Source organism: Tauraco erythrolophus, unplaced genomic scaffold, assembly GCF_009769465.1.
Source record: "Tauraco erythrolophus isolate bTauEry1 unplaced genomic scaffold, bTauEry1.pri scaffold_50_arrow_ctg1, whole genome shotgun sequence".
NCBI classification, from domain to species: Eukaryota; Metazoa; Chordata; class Aves; order Musophagiformes; family Musophagidae; genus Tauraco; species Tauraco erythrolophus.
Window position 1 is genome coordinate 335,939 of NW_028238618.1, and position 18,459 is coordinate 354,397.

General features: G+C 56.7%; 1 protein-coding gene across 1 annotated transcript in view; it reads left to right on the forward strand.

Moving 5' to 3' along the window:
• The first annotated feature begins 5,018 nt into the window (after nucleotides 1-5,018).
• LOC147525909 (uncharacterized) overlaps nucleotides 5,019-18,459 on the forward strand; it is a 28,743-nt gene continuing 15,302 nt past the window's right edge. The window contains exons 1-15 of the mRNA XM_086630810.1: nucleotides 5,019-5,195; nucleotides 5,427-5,549; nucleotides 6,025-6,186; nucleotides 6,334-6,384; nucleotides 6,522-6,613; nucleotides 6,761-6,863; nucleotides 7,031-7,234; nucleotides 7,506-7,619; nucleotides 7,824-7,898; nucleotides 8,238-8,402; nucleotides 8,560-8,681; nucleotides 8,879-8,944; nucleotides 9,621-9,774; nucleotides 9,929-10,016; nucleotides 10,150-10,258. Of these exons, the coding sequence (XP_086486936.1) occupies nucleotides 5,019-5,195; nucleotides 5,427-5,549; nucleotides 6,025-6,186; nucleotides 6,334-6,384; nucleotides 6,522-6,613; nucleotides 6,761-6,863; nucleotides 7,031-7,234; nucleotides 7,506-7,619; nucleotides 7,824-7,898; nucleotides 8,238-8,402; nucleotides 8,560-8,681; nucleotides 8,879-8,944; nucleotides 9,621-9,774; nucleotides 9,929-10,016; nucleotides 10,150-10,258 (1,805 nt within the window). The remainder of the gene's footprint in view (nucleotides 5,196-5,426; nucleotides 5,550-6,024; nucleotides 6,187-6,333; nucleotides 6,385-6,521; nucleotides 6,614-6,760; nucleotides 6,864-7,030; nucleotides 7,235-7,505; nucleotides 7,620-7,823; nucleotides 7,899-8,237; nucleotides 8,403-8,559; nucleotides 8,682-8,878; nucleotides 8,945-9,620; nucleotides 9,775-9,928; nucleotides 10,017-10,149; nucleotides 10,259-18,459) is intronic.

Below are 18,459 nucleotides of genomic sequence, written 5' to 3' on the forward strand. Positions count from 1 at the left end.
AGGCAAGGTTCCAGCACTCCTGGGCATCCCTGGGAAACCAGAAAGGCTGCTGGAAAGGGGGCTTTGCTCTCGCCCCATGGGACAATTGCTTCCAGCAGCGTTTCTCCTCTGGGAACTGCCTGGTAGAATCACAGAATCATGGAATGGTTTGGGTGGGAAGGGACCTCAAAGACTATCTAGTACCAACCCCCCTGCCATGGGCAGGGACACCTTCCACTACACCAGGGTCTCTGCAAGGGGTACCGGCTGTGCTGAGGGTACTGGGCTGCACAGCCTGTGCCAGGGTCCCAGCATGGCAGCATGGGGACACAGGACGTATGGAGCACAGGTGAATAAGGGCAGAGCCACAGTTTTGTTTGGCAGCGAGTAGGCAGCAAAGAGCTAGTGAGCACCAGCCAAGGCTTTCCCTCCTGGCACTTTTGGTGCTAGAGGACCCGGTCATCTCCCGTGCAGGAGTTGGATGTTAAACTCGAGCCACAGCATCCGACTGACTGACACATCAAACAGCCTCACAAAGAAACCTCGCAGCGTTACTTCTGAAAGCAGCAATGTATGTTAACGGGTTTATCAGCATTGCCAGCGTCGTGGGTTAGGCCGATCCGGCAACTAAACCCCACGCAGCTCTCCCACCCCAGTAAAATGGAGAGGAGAAAAATGTAATAAAAGAGTTGAGGATCGAGACAGGAACAGAGGAGCACCCACCAACCACGGTCCCGGGCAAAAGAGGCTGTTTTCTTAAAGCAAAACTATTTATTAACAGCTACCTACAAAGAGAAAAGCAAACAAAAATGGTTACTTGAGAGGATAACAAGAAAACAAGGCCAGATCTTAAAAATAACACCACTCCCCTCCTTTGCCTCTTCTCTTCCCGGACCTCCCCCCCACTTCAAACCATGACAGCCAGAAAAAGAAGTAGAAGAGATTTCTGTAATTACTGACGGTTTTATTATCATTGTCTTGTACGCTGTCTGCATATGTACAAGTAGTTTCAGAACCTTCAAAAAAGCTGGAAGTCAGACATGTCCAATGGCATGAGCTTTAATAAGGCCAAGTGCAGAGTCCTTCACTTGGGGTACAAAAACCCCAAGCATCGCTACAGGCTCGGGGAGGAGTGGCTGGAGAGCTGCCTGGCGGAGAAGGACCTGGGGGTGTTGGTTGACTACCGGCTTGATATGAGCCAGCAGTGTGCCCAGGTGGCCAAAAAGGCCAATGGGATACTGGCGTGTATCAAGAATAGTGTGACCAGCAGGAGCAGGGAAGTGATCCTGCCCCTGTACTCGGCACTGGTGAGGCCGCACCTGGAATATTGTGCCCAGTTTGGGCCCCTCGCTTTAAGAGAGATATTGAGCTCCTGGAGCGGGGCCAGAGAAGGGCGACCAAACTGGTCAAGGGGCTGGAAAATAAAACTTATGAGGAGCGGCTGAGGGAGTTGGGGCTGTTTAGCCTGGAGAAGAGGAGGCTGAGGGGAGACCTGATTACGGCCTACAAATACTTGAGAAGGGATGGTGGGGAGGTGGGGGAAGGGCTCTTTACATTAGTGACGGGTGATAGAACAAGAGGAAATGGGCATAAGCTTAGTCAGGGGAGATTCAGGTTGGATGTTAGGAAGTATTTCTTCTCTGAAAGGGTTGTCAGCCACTGGAATAGGCTGCCCAGGGAGGTGGTTGAGTCCCCATCCCTGGATGTGTTTAAGAATAGGGTGGATGATCTACTTAGGGATATGGTTTAATGAGGATTAGGGATGGTTGGACTCGATGATCTCTAAGGTCTTTTCCAACCTAGAAATCTATGAATCTATGAATCTATGAAGCTGGGATTAAAAATTTATGGCTCAGGAAAGGATCCTGGGATCAGCTTGTTCATAGAATATAAAGAAAAGACTAAAAAACCAGTAAGAAATGAGCTACTCTTTAATTCATTTTATCATGAAATAGAAACAGGGGTGAAATATGAAATTCCCACAATGACCAAGAATTTATTTGTGAATCTTGGTGAAAACATTGCTAAGTCGTTACAGGTGACCAACTGTTATGTTTGTGGTGGAACAAACCAAGGTGATAGGTGGCCATGGGAAGCTATGGAAAGTCATATAAGTGATCCCCGAATATGGAAAAATGAAAACATTACAACAGAAGGTAACAGAAAGCAACAATGGATACTCCAAACAAATATAATTGGAAGGAGTTGTTGGCAAAATTTAAAAGATGGTGGAAAGCAAGTAGGCAACCTGGAATGTGAAGGGGGTTACTTATGGAATGAAACAAGAAATAAGTGGGACAAGTGGGGAAAACCACTAAAGATGAATAGGAAATTTAGAAATTGGACCGATGGGGCAAATATACCAAACGGGTGGAAAACCCCTGAAGGACATTATTGGATTTGTGGCAAACTGGCCTATGCATATTTACCAAAAAATTGGACAGGATCCTGTATATTGGGAACTATAAGACCCGGTTTCTTTCTGTTACCCATGAGTCGGGGAGAGCGGTTGGGAGTGCAGGTACATGCAGAAGCTGCTGAGTTAAGAGAAAGGGGCCAAAGACGGGATTTACAAATTGGGAATTGGAAAGATAATGAACGGCCACCTGAAAGAATTATTTCCTATTATGGACCGGCCACCTGGGCAGAGGATGGGTCTTGGGGTTACAGAACCCCAATATATATGCTGAATAGGAGAATAAGATTACAAGCAGTGCTGGAAATAGGAGTAAACAAAACTGGGGCTGCACTTGGCTTAATTGCTAAACAACAGACCAAAATAAGAACGGCTCTGTATCGGAATCGCCTCTCTTGGACTATTTGTTGGCACAAGAGGGAGGTGTTTGCGGAAAATTTAATCTTAGTAATTGTTGTTTGGCAATTGATGATGAAGGAAAAGTTATAGATGAACTTGTAAAGGAAATGAAAAAAGTAGCTCATGTCCCAGTTCAAACTTGGAATGGAATCAATCTAGGAGAGTTAGGGGGATTTTTTGGAAATTTCGTGAATGGTGATTGGCTAACCAAAATTGGAATAATTATACTAGGAACATTCGGAGGATTGTTAATAATTCCATGTTTGATACCTTGTGTCATTAGGCTAGTACATTCGGCTATACAGGGAATGCAGGTATCTGCAGTACCTGTTAATTCGGAATCACAGGAAGGGAAAACTCATTCCCTGCTAGTAATAAAAACAAGGGAAGATCAGGGACTGACACCCATTCAGCAAGTGCTGACACGATTGGAAACAAAAACACGAATCAATACCATCAAAAAAGAAAATGGGGGATTGTGAAATATGTTCATTTGATTCGTGTTAATATGGGACAACGGATGTGCTTATCCAAGATAAGCAATTATCTTCGCTTAAGATCTCTGTGAAATGCAAAAACGTAAACCTGCAAAATGTCTCATGATGCTACTAACCAGGGGCCCTAATTGTGAAAAGGGTTCCCCTGATACATGGCAATATAAAACAATGTCAGGGTCGCATAGTGAAATATGACCTTTTTGTATGTGTAACCTTTAACCATTCTGTTTGTTCTTGTATAACTGTAGCCCTAGAGAAAGCAGAATAGTATGTATATAGCTCTCGCTTCTTGCAAAAGCCACCTAACATTTTGGGGTTTTTTTCCCTTCTTCTTTTTCTCTTTCTTCTTTTTCTTTACTGCCAGTTGCAAGCTGTTAGACAAGAGGGGCCCGGGGGCCTGTACGCCCTTAATCTCTAATCTCGCTGAGCCACTTTTGAGTCAGCTTGCTTAAGTCATGTATCTGTAACTTGCATAACCCTTGTGTAAGATAAGCAGGAGCCAAGATGGAGAACAAGGACGATCCTGATGACTTCGCAGAGCACAGTCATGATGACTTGGCTAATCTTCTGGGGAGGTGAAAAAGTCATCACGAGGAAGACATACAGCCTTCATCCCTGAGACCCCTACTCACGACCACCAGGAGACACTGCGCACGCGCAACTGGGGGGGGTTAGGGGTGGAGACTATGGAGATGACTTCTCCGAGCCCGTTGTAATAGGACCACCTTTTTCTCGGAAATAATTGAGAATATGTATTAGTAAAAGGAATATAAACCAGAAATAAGGACTACATAGTGTGCGTCTTGGTGGAGCGGAGACTCCCGGCGCAGCCAGCGCTGTTTGCTTGCTTTTATTCGCCTAATAAATTGTAAACTTTAATTGGAGTTCTGTTTGGGACTCACTCGTTTATCACTCGCTTGTCTGACGGATCGCTGGGGTTCACAGGTTTCTCCCGACATCTGGCTGCTTCCTGGGGCTGTCTGGAAGCACGCGTTTCCCTGCATTTCTCGTTCCCTGCTTCCAGGGCTCCTGGCTCCAGAGCCGGATGCTGGAACCGCGTGCGTGGCTGCAGCCAGCAGCAGCTTCCGCCCTTCCCCCGTGCGAGGGAGCGGGCAAACTCCGCCGTGCTTCCGCCGCCTCCACGCGCAGGGAGCGGAGGTGCTGCCCGGCCGGGCCGGGGCTCCCGGGTGGCTCCCGGCGGGCCCAGGCTGTGCGGGCGGCAGGGACGGTCCCTCTGCCCCGGCTCACCCTCCTCTGCAGGGACGGCTGCCCTGCTCGGCAGCCGCGTCTCCCCGGGCACGGGCTGCACGGAGCTGCGTCACGGCAGCGGCCGAGCCCGCCGGCCCCGGGCAGCGGCCCCGGGGCACCGCGGCACCTTCCGCCGAGGGACCGGCCGCGCCCCGAGCCGCGGCGGGCGCAGGGGCGGGGCGTTGCCCGGCAACGCGAGACGGGCATTGTCCCCGCCGTATCCAGGGAGCCGCGGGCAGCGGGCTCGGCCAATGGGCGGCGAGGGCGGGGGCGGGCTCGGGGCGCGGGGCGGGCACCTGCCTCAGGGCGCCGCGGCGGGTTGGTCAGTCTGCGCTGAGCAGCGGCAGGAGGAGGACGAGTAGGAGGAAGAGGAGGAAGGAGAAGAAGTAGACGAGGAGCCGGAGGAGGAGGAGGAGTCCCCCAGCAGAAGGGCTTCACCCCCTCGGGAAGGCTCCGGCTGCTCGGGCATTGAAGCAGCCATGGCCTCTCCCAGCCTGTTCCAGCTGCTGGACGCGGCCATCCAGTTGCCCAGCATCAATGTAAACTACAGGGCACTGCACAGGCTGCTGGAGGCCCTCCTGGAGGCCCTCCTGGAGGCCCAGCCCCCCAAGGCACCCCCCAGCCTGGAGGAGAAGGGGGACAGGGCCCAGGCCCAGGCCCAGGGCAGGGGGCAGCAGCCCTGGGAGCTGGGAAAGCAGCTCGGGAAGGAGCTGCTGCAGGATTCTCCCAGCAGCCCCCAGGTCGCCTCTGTGGCCGCAGAAGTGGAGGCGATGGAGACTGACACAGCCTGCAAGAGCGAAGTCTCCAAGGTAGAGCTTCTTTCCCATCCCCCGGGTGCTCCCTGCCAGACGCCCCCTCCCCCAGGGCCTGTGCTGCCCCTTGTGCAGAGCCCACAGGGTCAAGGTCCCTCCACCCCCCTCTCCCAGGACACGACTCTCTACCAGCAGCTGCTGGCAGCGCAGTCCCGCATGGCAGCGGACATCTCCAAGATCCAGGAGGCCCTTGGCTGGGTGAGCTGTGGCCGGTGCCCCCGGGAGGGAGCTGAGCCCTTGCCCCCCTCCCTGTCCCTCTCCCCATCGCCCTGCTGCCCCGGCTCCTACCCCTCAGCCAGTGGTGTCACCCAGCAGGAAGGGCCCCAAAGGAGGAAGCAGGGGAGCTCATCCCACCCCGCCTGGAGCCCCCCACCCTCGGCCTGCCACACTGCTGCGGGGAGGGCAGAATCAGGTCCTGCAGCCTGCAGGTCAGGCTAGGGAGAACTATGTGCGTCAACCAAAGTGATGCTCGGGCACTTTGGAACTCCACAGCACAAGAAAAGGAAGAGGGGTGCTGGGAAGGAGGGGAGATAAGGACGTACCTGTGCAATCCAACCCCAGGCACAGCCCAGCCCAGGGTCCTTCTGTCTTGTGCCCAAGTGAACTGGTGGATGCTCCTTTTCAAAACCACTCCCACGTCCTGACTGCCATCTCTGCCCTCGCCCTTTTCCAGAGGAAACTCCAGGACACTACTGGCCAGCTGCCAGCGCACTGTGACCAGGTGATGTCAGACAGTGACGTGGTACAGCTGCGAGCACGCCCGCATCCTGCACTGGGTCTGGAGGCAGCAGACCAAGAGAGCATCACCAGCACCCTGGCTGAACTGCAGGGCCAGGTGTCTGATCTGCGGGGCCGGGTGTCCTCCCTGCAGGACCAGGCGTCCTCTGTGCAGGACCAGGCGTCCTCTCTGCAGGGCCAGGTGTCCTACCTGCGTGGCCAGGTGATCAACCTGCAGGGCCAGATGTCTGACCTGCAGGGCCAGGTGTCCGACCTGCAGGGCCTGGCCAGTGACCTTCAGGGCCAGAAGGAGAAGGTAAGCTGGCAGCAGTCCCCGAGGGGGCTGCGGGGATGGCAGGGGGAGGTTGGGCAGGGAGGGGGCAGGCAAAGTGCCCCCATGCTGGGATGACATGGGGGACTGTGCCCTGACTCTGCCATCACTGCTGTTCCCAGATCAGGCAGCTGGAGGATGCCCTTGACAAGTTGCGGGTGGCTGGAGCCGATGGGCAAGCGGATGGCAGCACCCGGATCAGCCTGCAAGAGGGGTAAAAGGCCGGGAGAGGGTTTCCTATGCCCCCAGGCTGCAAGGGAGCCCGGGGGGCTGGGAGCATGTTCCTTTGGGGGCAAGGGACGCATTGGCCAAGTGGCCCTGCAGAGGCTAAGCCTGCCTGGGTGCCTCTCTCCCTGGCCAGGTCCGTGCTGGCAGAGATAAAGCAGGAGCTGCAAGAGCAGCAGGAGAGGAGCAAGGCTGCGCTGGAGCGTGTGTCCGAGACAGCCGAGCAGCTGCGGGAGCAGGTGAGGCCGGAGCAGGAGCGCTCCCTCTGCCTGCCAGCCCGGCAAGGTGGTCCTGGTGGGAGTCCCGGGTGCATCCCCTGGCTGGAGCCATGGAGCCTCCTGGGCAGCCGGGCTTGCTGGCCACATCCATCCCATCTCAGAGCGGGTTCCTTGTCGCCTTCCTGCAGCTGGACGAGCTGCGGGCAAAGGTGGAGAGTGCAGGGCAGGAGCAGGCGGAGGCGCAGGCAGCGTGCCACGTCTGCAGCAGGGACACCAGTGTGCAGCTGGGGCAGCTCCTGCAGCGCTGCGAGAAGCTGGAGGAGCGGGTGGAGTCCCTCGGGTCGCGGCAGGCAGTGGGCAAGGTGGTGAAGCAGCTGCCGAGGAGGAGCCAGGTAGGAAGATGGTGGCATGGGGGGCTTCTTAGGAGGGCGTTGCTGGGACCCCCTTGGCTGGTTGTGCTTCCACGTAATGTAGGGGAGCCTCTTGACACCCCCAAATTGACTTGTCCAAGTCGGCAGCGTGGAAGGAAATGACAGCCTCGCTGCAAACGTCCTGCTGGCACTGACAGCCCGTGGTCACCGGCCGAGTAAGCCGGGTCTGTCCCTGCGGGGCAGCCACCCCTCCTTGATTGTCACCACCTTGTCATCTTCCTCTGTGAAGCAGGATGAGGAGCTGCTGAAGCACATCCAGGCCACCATTGAGCAGGTTCAAGGGGACCATAACACGCTCCAGAAACTCTTTGACGACCAGCAGCAGCAGCAGCAGAAAGATGTCGGGGTAGGTGGCTGAAACCCCTGTGGGGTCAGAGCATCCTCCAGGCAGAGCCCAGGCTGGGACCACCAGCCTGCTCACAGCCCGCAGAGGTGTCAAGTCCCTTTGCCGGAGGTTTTTGGGTGGGGTGGGGAAGTGGGGGGTTCTGGGCTGCCCAGGAGGCAGCTGTGCCCCTGCCGTGGTGTGATGGGGGGCTTTCTCTGTTGGAAGGCTCTGTTCTGGTCCCTGGAGAGGCTGCAGAAGAACAAAGCCGACAAGGAGGACCTGGTGCTGGCGATGGATGTGGTATGTTCTCGAGGGGCCCCGGCGGCAGCTGAGGAGGTCCTGGGCAGGGTGACAAAGGCCCCTTGTCCCTTGGGTGTAGGAGGCAGCACCAGCTGGGGAGGAGGGAGGATTTCCAGATGGGCTGCAGGTCCCTTGCCAGGTGCCTCTGTCTCCCCTCGGGTCCCTTCAGCTGGTGGGACCGACCCCACGGGGGCGATGGGGTGAGTGGGGTCATGGAGCTGTGCAAGGAGCACCATGGTGCTGCGGGGCTGCTTCTCCCTCTCCTCCTGGCGCGAGCTGGCCTTGGCCATCATTCCTCCATCCTTCCCTCACCGCTCTCCTGCTGTTCCCCGTTGCTAGAAAGCAGACAGAACCACTCTGGCCAGCAAAGTCGGTCGCGCCCAGTTTGAGGCGAACATGGACCGGCTGAACGAGAAGATCGAGGAGCTGGTGAGCCACGCGAAGAGCCAGGAGCAGAGCTGGCAGCAGGTGCAGCACCAGCTCAGCGAGCAGCTGGATGGCAAGGTGAGGGCTGACTGGTCCCCGCTGCACAAACTGGCCCCTTGAGAGCCTGGCAGCCTGAGCCAGCGTCCCTCCGAGGGGCTCCCTTCCCGCTGTCTCCCCCCGGGACTGCCACGTCCCATTACGGGGTGGCTGGCTGAGGGTGCGCACCCGTCCGCAGCTGGACCGCCTGGAGCTGGGGCCTTTCCGGGAGCAGCTGGAGAAGCTCTGGCAGAGCACCGCGAAGCAGCTGAAGGACGAGATGCTGCAGACAGCGGCTGATGGTGCGGCCGGGCTTCAGAAGTGAGTGTGATGGGGACAGCAGTTGGGACCTTGCTGGGGTGGGGGAGATAAACCAGGCTGAAACCTCCATGCTTGCCCCCTGCAACCACTGCACTGGCTCCAGCCGGGCACTTGGCCCCTTGCTGCTGCCTGCCTGCCCGCAGGCAGGGCTGTGTCCCCCCCCAGGAGGTCGCCCAGCCCTTTTCTCCCCGCTCCAGGCAGCTGCCGGCCCATTTCCATTGTCTGTCCTGCGACCGGCCCGTCGACATGCTGGTGCCTGGCCCGTGAGTAGCCCCCGACAGCGTTGGTGGGACGGGGGGAGACGGATAACGGAGCAGAGAGAGCAGCACGGCCACAGGCAGGGGACACGGGGAGCCATCCCTGGCCCCTTGGGTGCAGGGTGGCCCTGGCCCGGCTCCAACGAGGGAGAGCTGTTCCCGGGGGGGGCGGAGGGGTCTGGGGAGGGCCTGGGCAGGGCAGGAGAGGGCAGATGTGCGGCGCAGGGCCAGGGGCCAGCTGTGCCTACCTGGGTCTGTGGGACTTTTACAGCCCCCACCCACCGCCCCGTCTGGCCCAGGTCTGCATCTCAAGGGCCCTGAAGCTGCATGTGATGAGTTGTGTCTGGTCTCAGCCTGGCCTCAGGCTCAGGGGCGCTCAGGTGCCTGCTCTGATACGAGTCGCCGAAACGCGGCACTGCAGCAGGGACAGCCCCGCTCCTGCTGCCCCGTGTCCCTGGCGTGAGGCGTGGGGACCTGCCACGGCCACGGCCAGCTCAGCGGCGTGACGGCGAAAGAGCAGGCTGGGCATGGTTGGAAGGGTGGGGGTCTCCGGCAGCAGTCAGGGGGGAGCCGGGAGGGATGTACCCCACTGGGGAACACCCCTGGCCCCCTCCCTGGCCTCGGATGAGGTTTGGGGTGCTGCAGTGCCAGGAACTGAGCACCCCTGTGCCCCATCCCACAGGGAGCCCACGGGCGAGTGCAGGTACCCCAAAGTGGCACGGAGCAGCGGGGGCCAGCACACCATGAGCACCCTGCGCCTGCAGCCCAGCCCACCTCTCCAGCCCCGCCCACCCCGCACCCCCCGACTCCAGCCCCTGATCATGCTCCCCAACAAGGTAGGAATGCCAAAGGTAGGGATGCAGTGGGGATGACCGAGGCTGGAGGGGGGTCTGTGCCTCAGTTTCCCCAGGGAGAGCTGGGTGTGGGAGGGTTGCCTGGGGACGCTGGCTTGGGCCCCGTGTTCCAGCCAGCCCGCTCTCTCCTTCCCAGGACGACGAGATGGAGCTGCTGGGCCAGGATGGCCGCATCTACAGGGGCCGGCGCAACGGGCAGCTCCCTCTGCTCGTGGGCAAAGAGGGTACGGCTGGGGCAGGCTTGCGGGGGGGATGTCGTGGGTGTGAAAGGGACAGCGGGGTGGGCAGGGCGCCCACAGGGTGCCAGGTTTGCCACCCGTCGTGTCCCCACCGGCTCACTCCAGTCTCTCCTGCCAGGCTCCCCGAGGGACGAGCCCAAGCCATCCCCAAGGCAGCAGGACACCGGCCGCCTGCTCACGAGGCCCCAGAGCGCCAGGCCCGTGCTCGTCCAGCCGGGTACAGCCCTGTCAGGGCACTGGGGGGGAGAGGGCACCCTGCTGTCTGCTGGGGGGGGGGCGAGCCAGGGTCTGTGCCTGCAGCCGGGCAGGGTGGGATGGGCGTGTGGGGAGGGGGGAGGACTGGCAGATGGGGAAACTGGTGCCCATGTTGGAGCTGGAGCGAGGTGGGGGGGCAGCCCTGGCTCGTGTGGGACAAGAGCCTGTGGGGTTCAGGGTGGGGGCCAGGACCCCCTTTCTGGGTGTCTCTGGCCGGGCAGGTGCCCCTGCTGCCTGCCCTGTCCTGGGCTGGCAGAGCTGCCCCAGCCAGGGGCTGCAGGGGGGCTGACCCCAGCCCCTCGCCCCCAGGCACAGTCACCTCGACAGAGCCCAGGTCACACTCAGCGCCCTGACCAGGACGTCCTCCCGGCACAGAGGAGAGGCAGGACAGTGGCTGTTGAAAACCTCGTTTAGTTTTCCTCTTCTTTCTCTGTTCTTTTCAAATCAATAAAAACCCTTTCACCTGTTTTGGTTGGTTTTTTCCTTCTGTTTCTTTGCTTAAGCAAGATTGGCTGGAAAACTACAACCCCCCCAGCTCCCCCCTCGCTGGGGAAGGGCTCTTGGCATCATTTTAATGTAACTCCAAAGCGCAGACAGAGACTCCGCTCAGGAAGGAGACATGGCTTCCTCCACAGGGCGCAGGATCGGGCACTCGGGGAAGTTCCCAACCCGAGTGCGAAATGGAACAGAAAACTTCAGGGATTTACAGACGGAGATTTGCCTGTCTTGCCTGCGGGGCACATCCATCACACTGAGCCCCGCTGATCTCCCACACTTGCACAGTGCTGGCGTTGCAAAACCATCCTAGGCGTGCGCGGGGGTCTCGGGTGGTGGTCGGGGGTCGTCTGGGCAGGTGCCCCCTACTCATTCTGGGGCGACAGTCACCTCGGGATGCAGCTGGGGGGTTGGTCTTGCCAAATGCTGTAGGAGCCTCCTCGATTGTGACAAAGTTCTGTCCTTGCTGGAGTTTTGTACAAAGTTCCATCCTCGACCTTGTGAATGTCCTGCACGCCAGTCAGAGCTGCAGCTAAATAACTGGAACAGATTTACCAAGGATTATGCGAAAAATTCCCTTGGCATCAGGGGCACCCACCCACCCACCCTGGCTATGGGGCTGGGGGCTCCGGGGGACCCCCTGCAAGGGTGGGGGGATACCAGGGGTACCTACCCCAGCACGGTACCAGGGTCCCTTTTCCGATGCCCTCAGCGCCTGAGACACCCCGCGGGACGCCCGGCTGCCCTCCTGCCACCCTCCTGCCTTCGGCAATCGGGAAACTGAGGCACTCCGTGAGGCGCTGGCTCGGGCAGGACGCGGCCGTGCCGGCGGCTGCTCGTTCCCCGGGGCCGGCCCCGCTCCCGCGCTGTTTCCCGCCCGCCCCCGGCTCTGCCCCCCGCCCCCCGCGGGTGGCTGAACCGCCCCCCCCCCCGCGCTCCGCCGATGGTTCCGCCCCGGTGCTGACGGGCCTGTCCGTGACCCCCTCCCCCGCGAACGGTCTCTCCCCGTCCCGGGACAGTCTGACCCCTCCCGCCCTCCCCGGGCAGGGTCCCCGCTGTCCCCCGGCCCGCGCCGGCACCGCCGCCCCCGCGCTGCTCCCGCGCCCCTCGCCCCGCTCCTCAGTGCCGGTGGTTCGCCCCACGCTCCCCCCGCCCGGGGCGAGATGGTCTCTCCCGCCCTCCCCGCCTCCGATGGTCTCTCCCGCCTCACACCGCCCCTCCAGCCCGGCAGGCCCCGCCCGTTCGGTCCGACCCTCCCTCGTCCCGCTCGTGATTGGCCGAGCCTCACCGCCTCGCGCGGAGCAGCCAATGGCGGCGCTCTGCCCGCCCGGCCCCAAGATGGCGGTGACGGGGGCTGCGGGCCGGCGGCGCTGAGGGCGTGCGGGGGCCGCCGCCTTCCTCCGCGGGCCCGGCCGGCCGGGGGGCTCCTCGTCCCTGTCCCTGTCGCTGTCCCGCTCCGCCCCCCCCCCCCCCTCCGCCGCGGCGGCCGAGAGCGGCGGCAGTGCTGGGAGCGGAGCGCCGAGCTGCCGGCAGGTGAGCGCGGGCCCGGCCCGGCGGGTACCGGCCGCCCTTCCCGGGGAGGGGTGTCGGGGGGCGGCGGGGCCGGGGCCGTGTCCGTGTCTGTCCCTGCGCTGAGGGGGGTTTCAGGGGCGGCCCCTCGGCTGCGGGGCGGGGCGGTGGCTGCGCGGCCGGGGGTGCCCCTGCAGGGGGGTGTCCGGGCCGCAGCCCCGCCCCGGCCGGGGGGCGCGGGGCTGGGGTCTGGGCAGCCGCTCTGCCCTGAGAAGGGGCTGTCTCGGGGCGCCACCCGGCTGTGGGGCTGGGGGCTCCGGGGTGCCCCGCGAGGGTGGGGGGATACCGGGGGTGCGCACCCCAGCGCTGGGGCAGGGAAGCGGTGGGGGCCGGGGTGCCCCCTAGATTTTCGGGGGGAGGGGGGCGTAAATTGTAGATAAATTTGGGGGAATTGTCACCAGCCGGGAAGGAAATTCACCTGCACAAGGCGGATAAACAGGCACCGCGTTATGGCGGCACGGGGGGCAGCTCCGGCCAAGCGTGACCCCCAGCATCCAAATCCATAGGATTTTATACATTCATTTTGTTGAGTCATCGTTACAGAAGTTCTTTTACATAAAATTGCATGTTATCCTCGCTTGTCAATTTGACCTTTAAAGTGATTGGTTTTGCTGCTGTGTTACCTTATCAGTATTCTTATTCTATAACGATCATTGGTTAATTCTCCTTAATTTTACTGGTTCGAATCCTTGATATTCAAATCAAGATGGGAAGGAGTAAGGGGGTTTCCAGGCAGCACAGCTGGTGTTCGTGGCGGTTCCCTTAACTTCTTAAAGCACAGAAAAATGCAGGAGCTGGGTGAGGAGGTATCCGCGGCTCCTTGGTTTAAAACAATACCTGGAAAGACCCAGAAATTTCCTAGTGAGGTCTCTATAGCTACTCGTTAAACTGAACAGTCCTAACTTACACATTGTGCTTTCCAGTTTTCTACCTAAATTTTTTCTTTTTTAACTTGATAAAATCTGGATTATTTTGGCAAAGTTTTGTAACATTTTCCCCCTTTGAAAGTTTTGAAAATACTTTCAATACTTTAATCTTAATGCTAAAAGTTGAACATTTTCTATGGTACATTGTTAGTACTTTATTCACTATGTGCTGGTGGGAGCCTTGGGATTGATTCTTTTTCATCCTGCTGCCTGGCCACTGCCTGGATAATCATCCTGTGATAAATGAGTGAGTCCCAAACAGAACTCCAATTAAAGTTTACAATTTATTAAGCGAATAAAAGCAAGCAAACAGCGCTGGGTGCGCCGGGAGTCTCCGCTCCACCAAGACGCACACCCGCCGTGGCAGTTTTCTTGTATTTATACAAACACACTCATAGCCCCCCCAAAAAGGTCAGTTTTTTCCCATGAGATCATTTCTATAGTCCCCGCCTCAGGATCCGCCTCAGGCTCCTCCTCGACACGCCTGCTGGTGGTCGTGGGCCTGGGTCTTCAGGATGAAGGCCGGAGGTCTTCCTCACGTGGGCAGGGGTCTTCAGGATGAAGGCCGTAGGTCTTCCTCACTGTGCACTTTTCACCTCTTCTCTAAAATTCCCGATTTGGCTGCGTTTGCAGAGCCAAACCGGTTCCAGCCTGGCCTGTCCTTGAGTGGACATCTGGTTGTCTCCTACCTATCACTGCCTGAAGACAAATGTTAGTTCTTGTTAGTCCTTATCTTGCCCACATGGGCTGGTTTTTGTCTCCCTTCCTCCCTACAGATGTGTGGGTCATGAGTTACAACTTTGCTGGCATTTGTCTTATCTCTCTCACCAACCTCCTCCCTGGGCGCCCAGCAGGGACTGGGACTTCACACTTTAATCAAGGCAAGCAATAATTCATGCAGGCTAACCTCTTCATTTTCAGTTGTCCAGGAGCTCCTTGCTCATCCACGCGGGCTTCCTGGTCTTTTTGCCCAACTTGTTCTTCATCGGGATGCACCTCTGCTGAGCTTGGAGGAGGTGCTCCTTGAATGTGGACCAACTTTCCTGGGCCCCTCGTCCCTCCAGGGCCGCCTCCCACGGCACTTTGCCCATCAGGTCCTTGAAGAGGCCGAAGTCGGCCTTCTTGAAGTCTAGGGCACAGAGCTTGCTGAATGGTTTCCTTGCTGCCCCATGGATCTTGAACTCCACCGTGTCGTGGTCACTGCAGCCAAGGCTGTCCTTAAGTTTCACATTGCCCACCAGTCCCTCCCTGTTGGTGTGCACAAGGTCTAGCATGGCTCCCCTCCTTGTCGACTCCTCTATCACCTGCAGGAGGAAGTTGTCATCCACGCATTCCAGGAACCTCCTGGACTGCCTGTGCCCTGCCGTATTGTCTCTCCAACAGATGTCAGGGTGGTTGAAGTCCCCCATGAGGACCAGGGCTTGTGACCGCGAGGCTGCTTCTATCTGGCTATAAAGCGCCTCATCTGCTCTGTCCTCCTGGCCAGGTGGCCTGTAACAGACCCCTACCGTAACATCCCCTATCCGTCCCCGTCCTCTAATCTTGACCCATAAGCTCTCTGTCAGCTCGTCCTCCAACCCCAGGTGAAGCTCTACGCATTCCAGCTGGTTGCTGACCTAGAGAGCAACACCCCCTCCTCGTCTCCCCTTCCTGTCCTTTTATTTAAAAGTGCCAAAGGTAAGCACTTTGTCCAAGGCATTTGAGTTTCAATCATTAATTTAGCCAATTGTTGTTTTATTGTTTGATTCATTCTTTCTACTTTCCCTGAACTTTGCGGATGCCATGGGGTGTGGTATTCCCATTGGATGCCTAGTGATTGACATAATAATTTTACTATCTTTGAGGTAAAGTGTGTGCCCTGATCGGAATCAATGCACTAGATTATCCCATACCTAGGTATCAGATGTTCTAGTAAAATTTTCACCACCATCTGTGCCGTAGCTCGTGCTACAGGGAAAGCTTCTACCCATTGTGTTAAATGATCCACTATCACCAATAAATATTTTATCCTTCCCACCTTGGGCAATTCTGTAAAATCCACTTGTACTCTTTCAAAAGGTCTGTAAGCTGTTTTTCTTCCTCCCGCAGCTACTTGTCGAAACACTTTTTTATTTATCTTCTGACAAGTTAAGCAACCTTGTGTAATTTGTTTCGCTATTTCAAAAATTCCAATACAGCCAAATTGTTTAAGGAAATGGTCACTATAATGGTCAGATAATTGCTTATCTTGGATAAGCACACCCGTTGTCCCATATTAACACGAATCAAATGAACATATTTCACAAGAACTTCTTTTCCCTAATTTTCCCTCCAGGTCCGACCATCCCGCAGCCAGAGCACTGACCTCACGTTGACAGCTGTCGTGGGTTAGGTTGAACCGCCCCCCCACACACACAGCCGGTCACTCCCCTTCCCCCCCCCCCAGGGATGAGGGAGAGAATTAAAGGATAAACGGGAAACCCGTGGGTTGAGATAAGAGTGATTTAATACAGATGATTTAATACAGTGTAGGTGCTCACCACCCCCTCGTATGCGAAGCCCGTCTCGTCCCGAAAACTGCAAATCCCGGACGAACGCGAGGCCCCGAAATAGAGAGGGGCAGAGAGGGAGAGAGAGAGTACTCCGAGAGTGGGAGTACTGGGAGAGAGAGAGGAAAGAAAAAAAAAAGAAAAGCAATAGAGCGAAAAACACAGCGAGCGCAAAAGAGCAAAAGCGGCAAAAGCCAAAGCGCAAAAGCCCCTCTTCCCGGCTGACCCTCACTTTTATACTGGGCATGACGCTGCATGGTATGGAATACTGATTGGCCAGTTTGGCCCTCAATCTTAAGTTCCACACAAATCACAAGGGGAATCGTGTCCCCCTTGTCCCAGCTATGCTCCCCCCTTATCCCGCCGTGCTTCTGCACTCCGGCACACTGAAAAGTCCTTGGCAGCTTGTTATCAGCGTTCTTCTCAGAGTGAGCCTCTGAGTAAAACCAAAACATGGAGCTTTTCTAGCTGTTAAAAAAAAAACCTCTGTCCCAGCTAAAACTAGGACAACAGCTTTGGAAATAGTCACAGCTCAGGGGGGCCAAACAGCTTCTGAATACAGCATTCAGTCCAGCTCAACTACGGCCTGACAAATAAACCTGGCAGTACAAAGGACAGCCTTGTTCAGTTGTAGCTGGAACGTTGAACTGGAGTAAGCGTCTTGTGTAAGATTGGCATGGGCTGAGCTGCACTGGCTTGAAAACGTGAAGAGTAGGTCTGTGTCCCTGGAGCGTTACGCATCAGGAGGAAAGAAATGACAAATAACTTCTTTTACAGTCAGAAATGATGCAGTTCACAGCGTGCCTGCGTTAGTCCCATGAACACAGAGCCTGAGCTAGGCAGCATGCAGAGCCCGCGGCGGAGTGACCTGGGGCACAGCCGCAGCAGCTGAGAGAACTCAAGTCTCTGTGATGTGACAGTTGTGCCGCAGCAAAACTGACATGGACTCGTGTATGGATTAAGTGCCCCGTGGTCTCCAGCACCACTTCCCTTTGTCATTCCCATCCCCATCCTACAATTTCCATCGTCTCTCCCCTCCATTGCCCTCCCCTGCAGCCCGTTCGGCTGGCCGCAGCCTGCGGTGTGCTGTGCACGTGGGAAGGGGCCAGCTCTCGGCTGATACCTCTTGTCCCACCGTGCGACGTCTTTCTGTGACACGTGGGGAATTTGTACCGTTGAGACATTCACCCCTCTGCCAAAGCTGGACATTAAGTTCCAAAGTGGCTGAGGGGATGGAGAAGCAACCCGACGCACCGTGCGCTCACGTGCCTCCCTGCCTCAGCCCCCTCCTGTTGACCAGGACACTCTCTCTTCTCCACCAAACACAGGGAAAGAAAAGGAAGGGCGTAAAACAAATAAATCAAAGCAAAGACATTGCTCCAGCAAAAACATGCCATCTTTCACCTCTGAACAGCTCCAGATAGTTTCGCTGGTTTAGTATGTATATAGAAATATCTCCAGCTGGGATATTTGTCAAAATAACTCCAGAAGCCAGTTTAACAGGTATTTCAGCCACACATAAACAATTCGTGCTATACACAGATCTGGATGAGATTTAAGTCTCGGCACAGTCATCTGTGGAAACTACACCATTCCGTATTTTCCATTTTTGCAGAAATAAGTCAATTAATCTTGCAAGTACTACCAATTTTAAAAAGAAAATTAAAAAAAACCCAGTGAACGCAAGCACTGATCTTTTATGGATGCTCATCCTGGCCGCAGGAAGAGTTTCTCTCAGAAGCCTTGTTGAAATATCGCAAGAAGAGCCCCACATCTCAGACTGACAGCTGCCAAATCAAACAGCTGCATCTTCTCCAAAACCAGAAATTACAGATGCTCAGATTCCCAGTAAGGCACTGAATAGACATACAGTAAAACAGGCACCCACACAAGAAATGCCTGGGAAAGCAGCACTTACTGAGCGGGGGGCCCCCAGAAACGCACTGCAATCATTTTCTGGGGTTTCTTATTATTTTGGGGGGGGCACATGCTGTTGGGAAGGGCACCAGCCCACGAGAGTCTCTGCAATAGTCACTACCGGATCTTTCCTCCCCCTCCGTGTTCTTCGTTTTTGTGGTTTTTGTTTTAAATAGATAACTAGATGTGGTTTAGGCCGCTCCGGCACTAAACTCCACTCAGCTGCTCACTCACTCCTCCCCTCAGTGAAGTGGAGAGGAGAAAAAAAGTAATAAAAGGACTGGGAGTTGAGACAAGAACAGAGGGAGCACCCACCCACCATGGTCCCAGGCAAAACAGACTCGGCTTGGGAATAAAACAATTCAATTTATTGTTACTTGAGAGGATAGAGAGAAGCAAAGCCAGATCTTAAAAACAACATCTCTTTCCCTTCCCACCTTCCCTTTCTTCCCAGCTCTACCTCCTCCCCCAGCCGCACAGGGGGACAGGGAATGGGCGAGTGCAGGTCAGTTCATCCCATGTTGTTCCTGCCGCTCCTTTTCTTAAAGGAGGAGGAGTCCTCACACCCTTTTCCCTGCTCCAGTGGATCCCCTACTCACGAGGCAGTCCATAGACTTCTCCAGCATGAGTCCCACATGCAGGATGCAATCCTTACCCATCAGATCGCTCCAGTGCGGGCTCTTACCACAGTCACGGATTCTTAGGGAGTTGTTGCCACTCACTCCGGTGTGGGTTGTC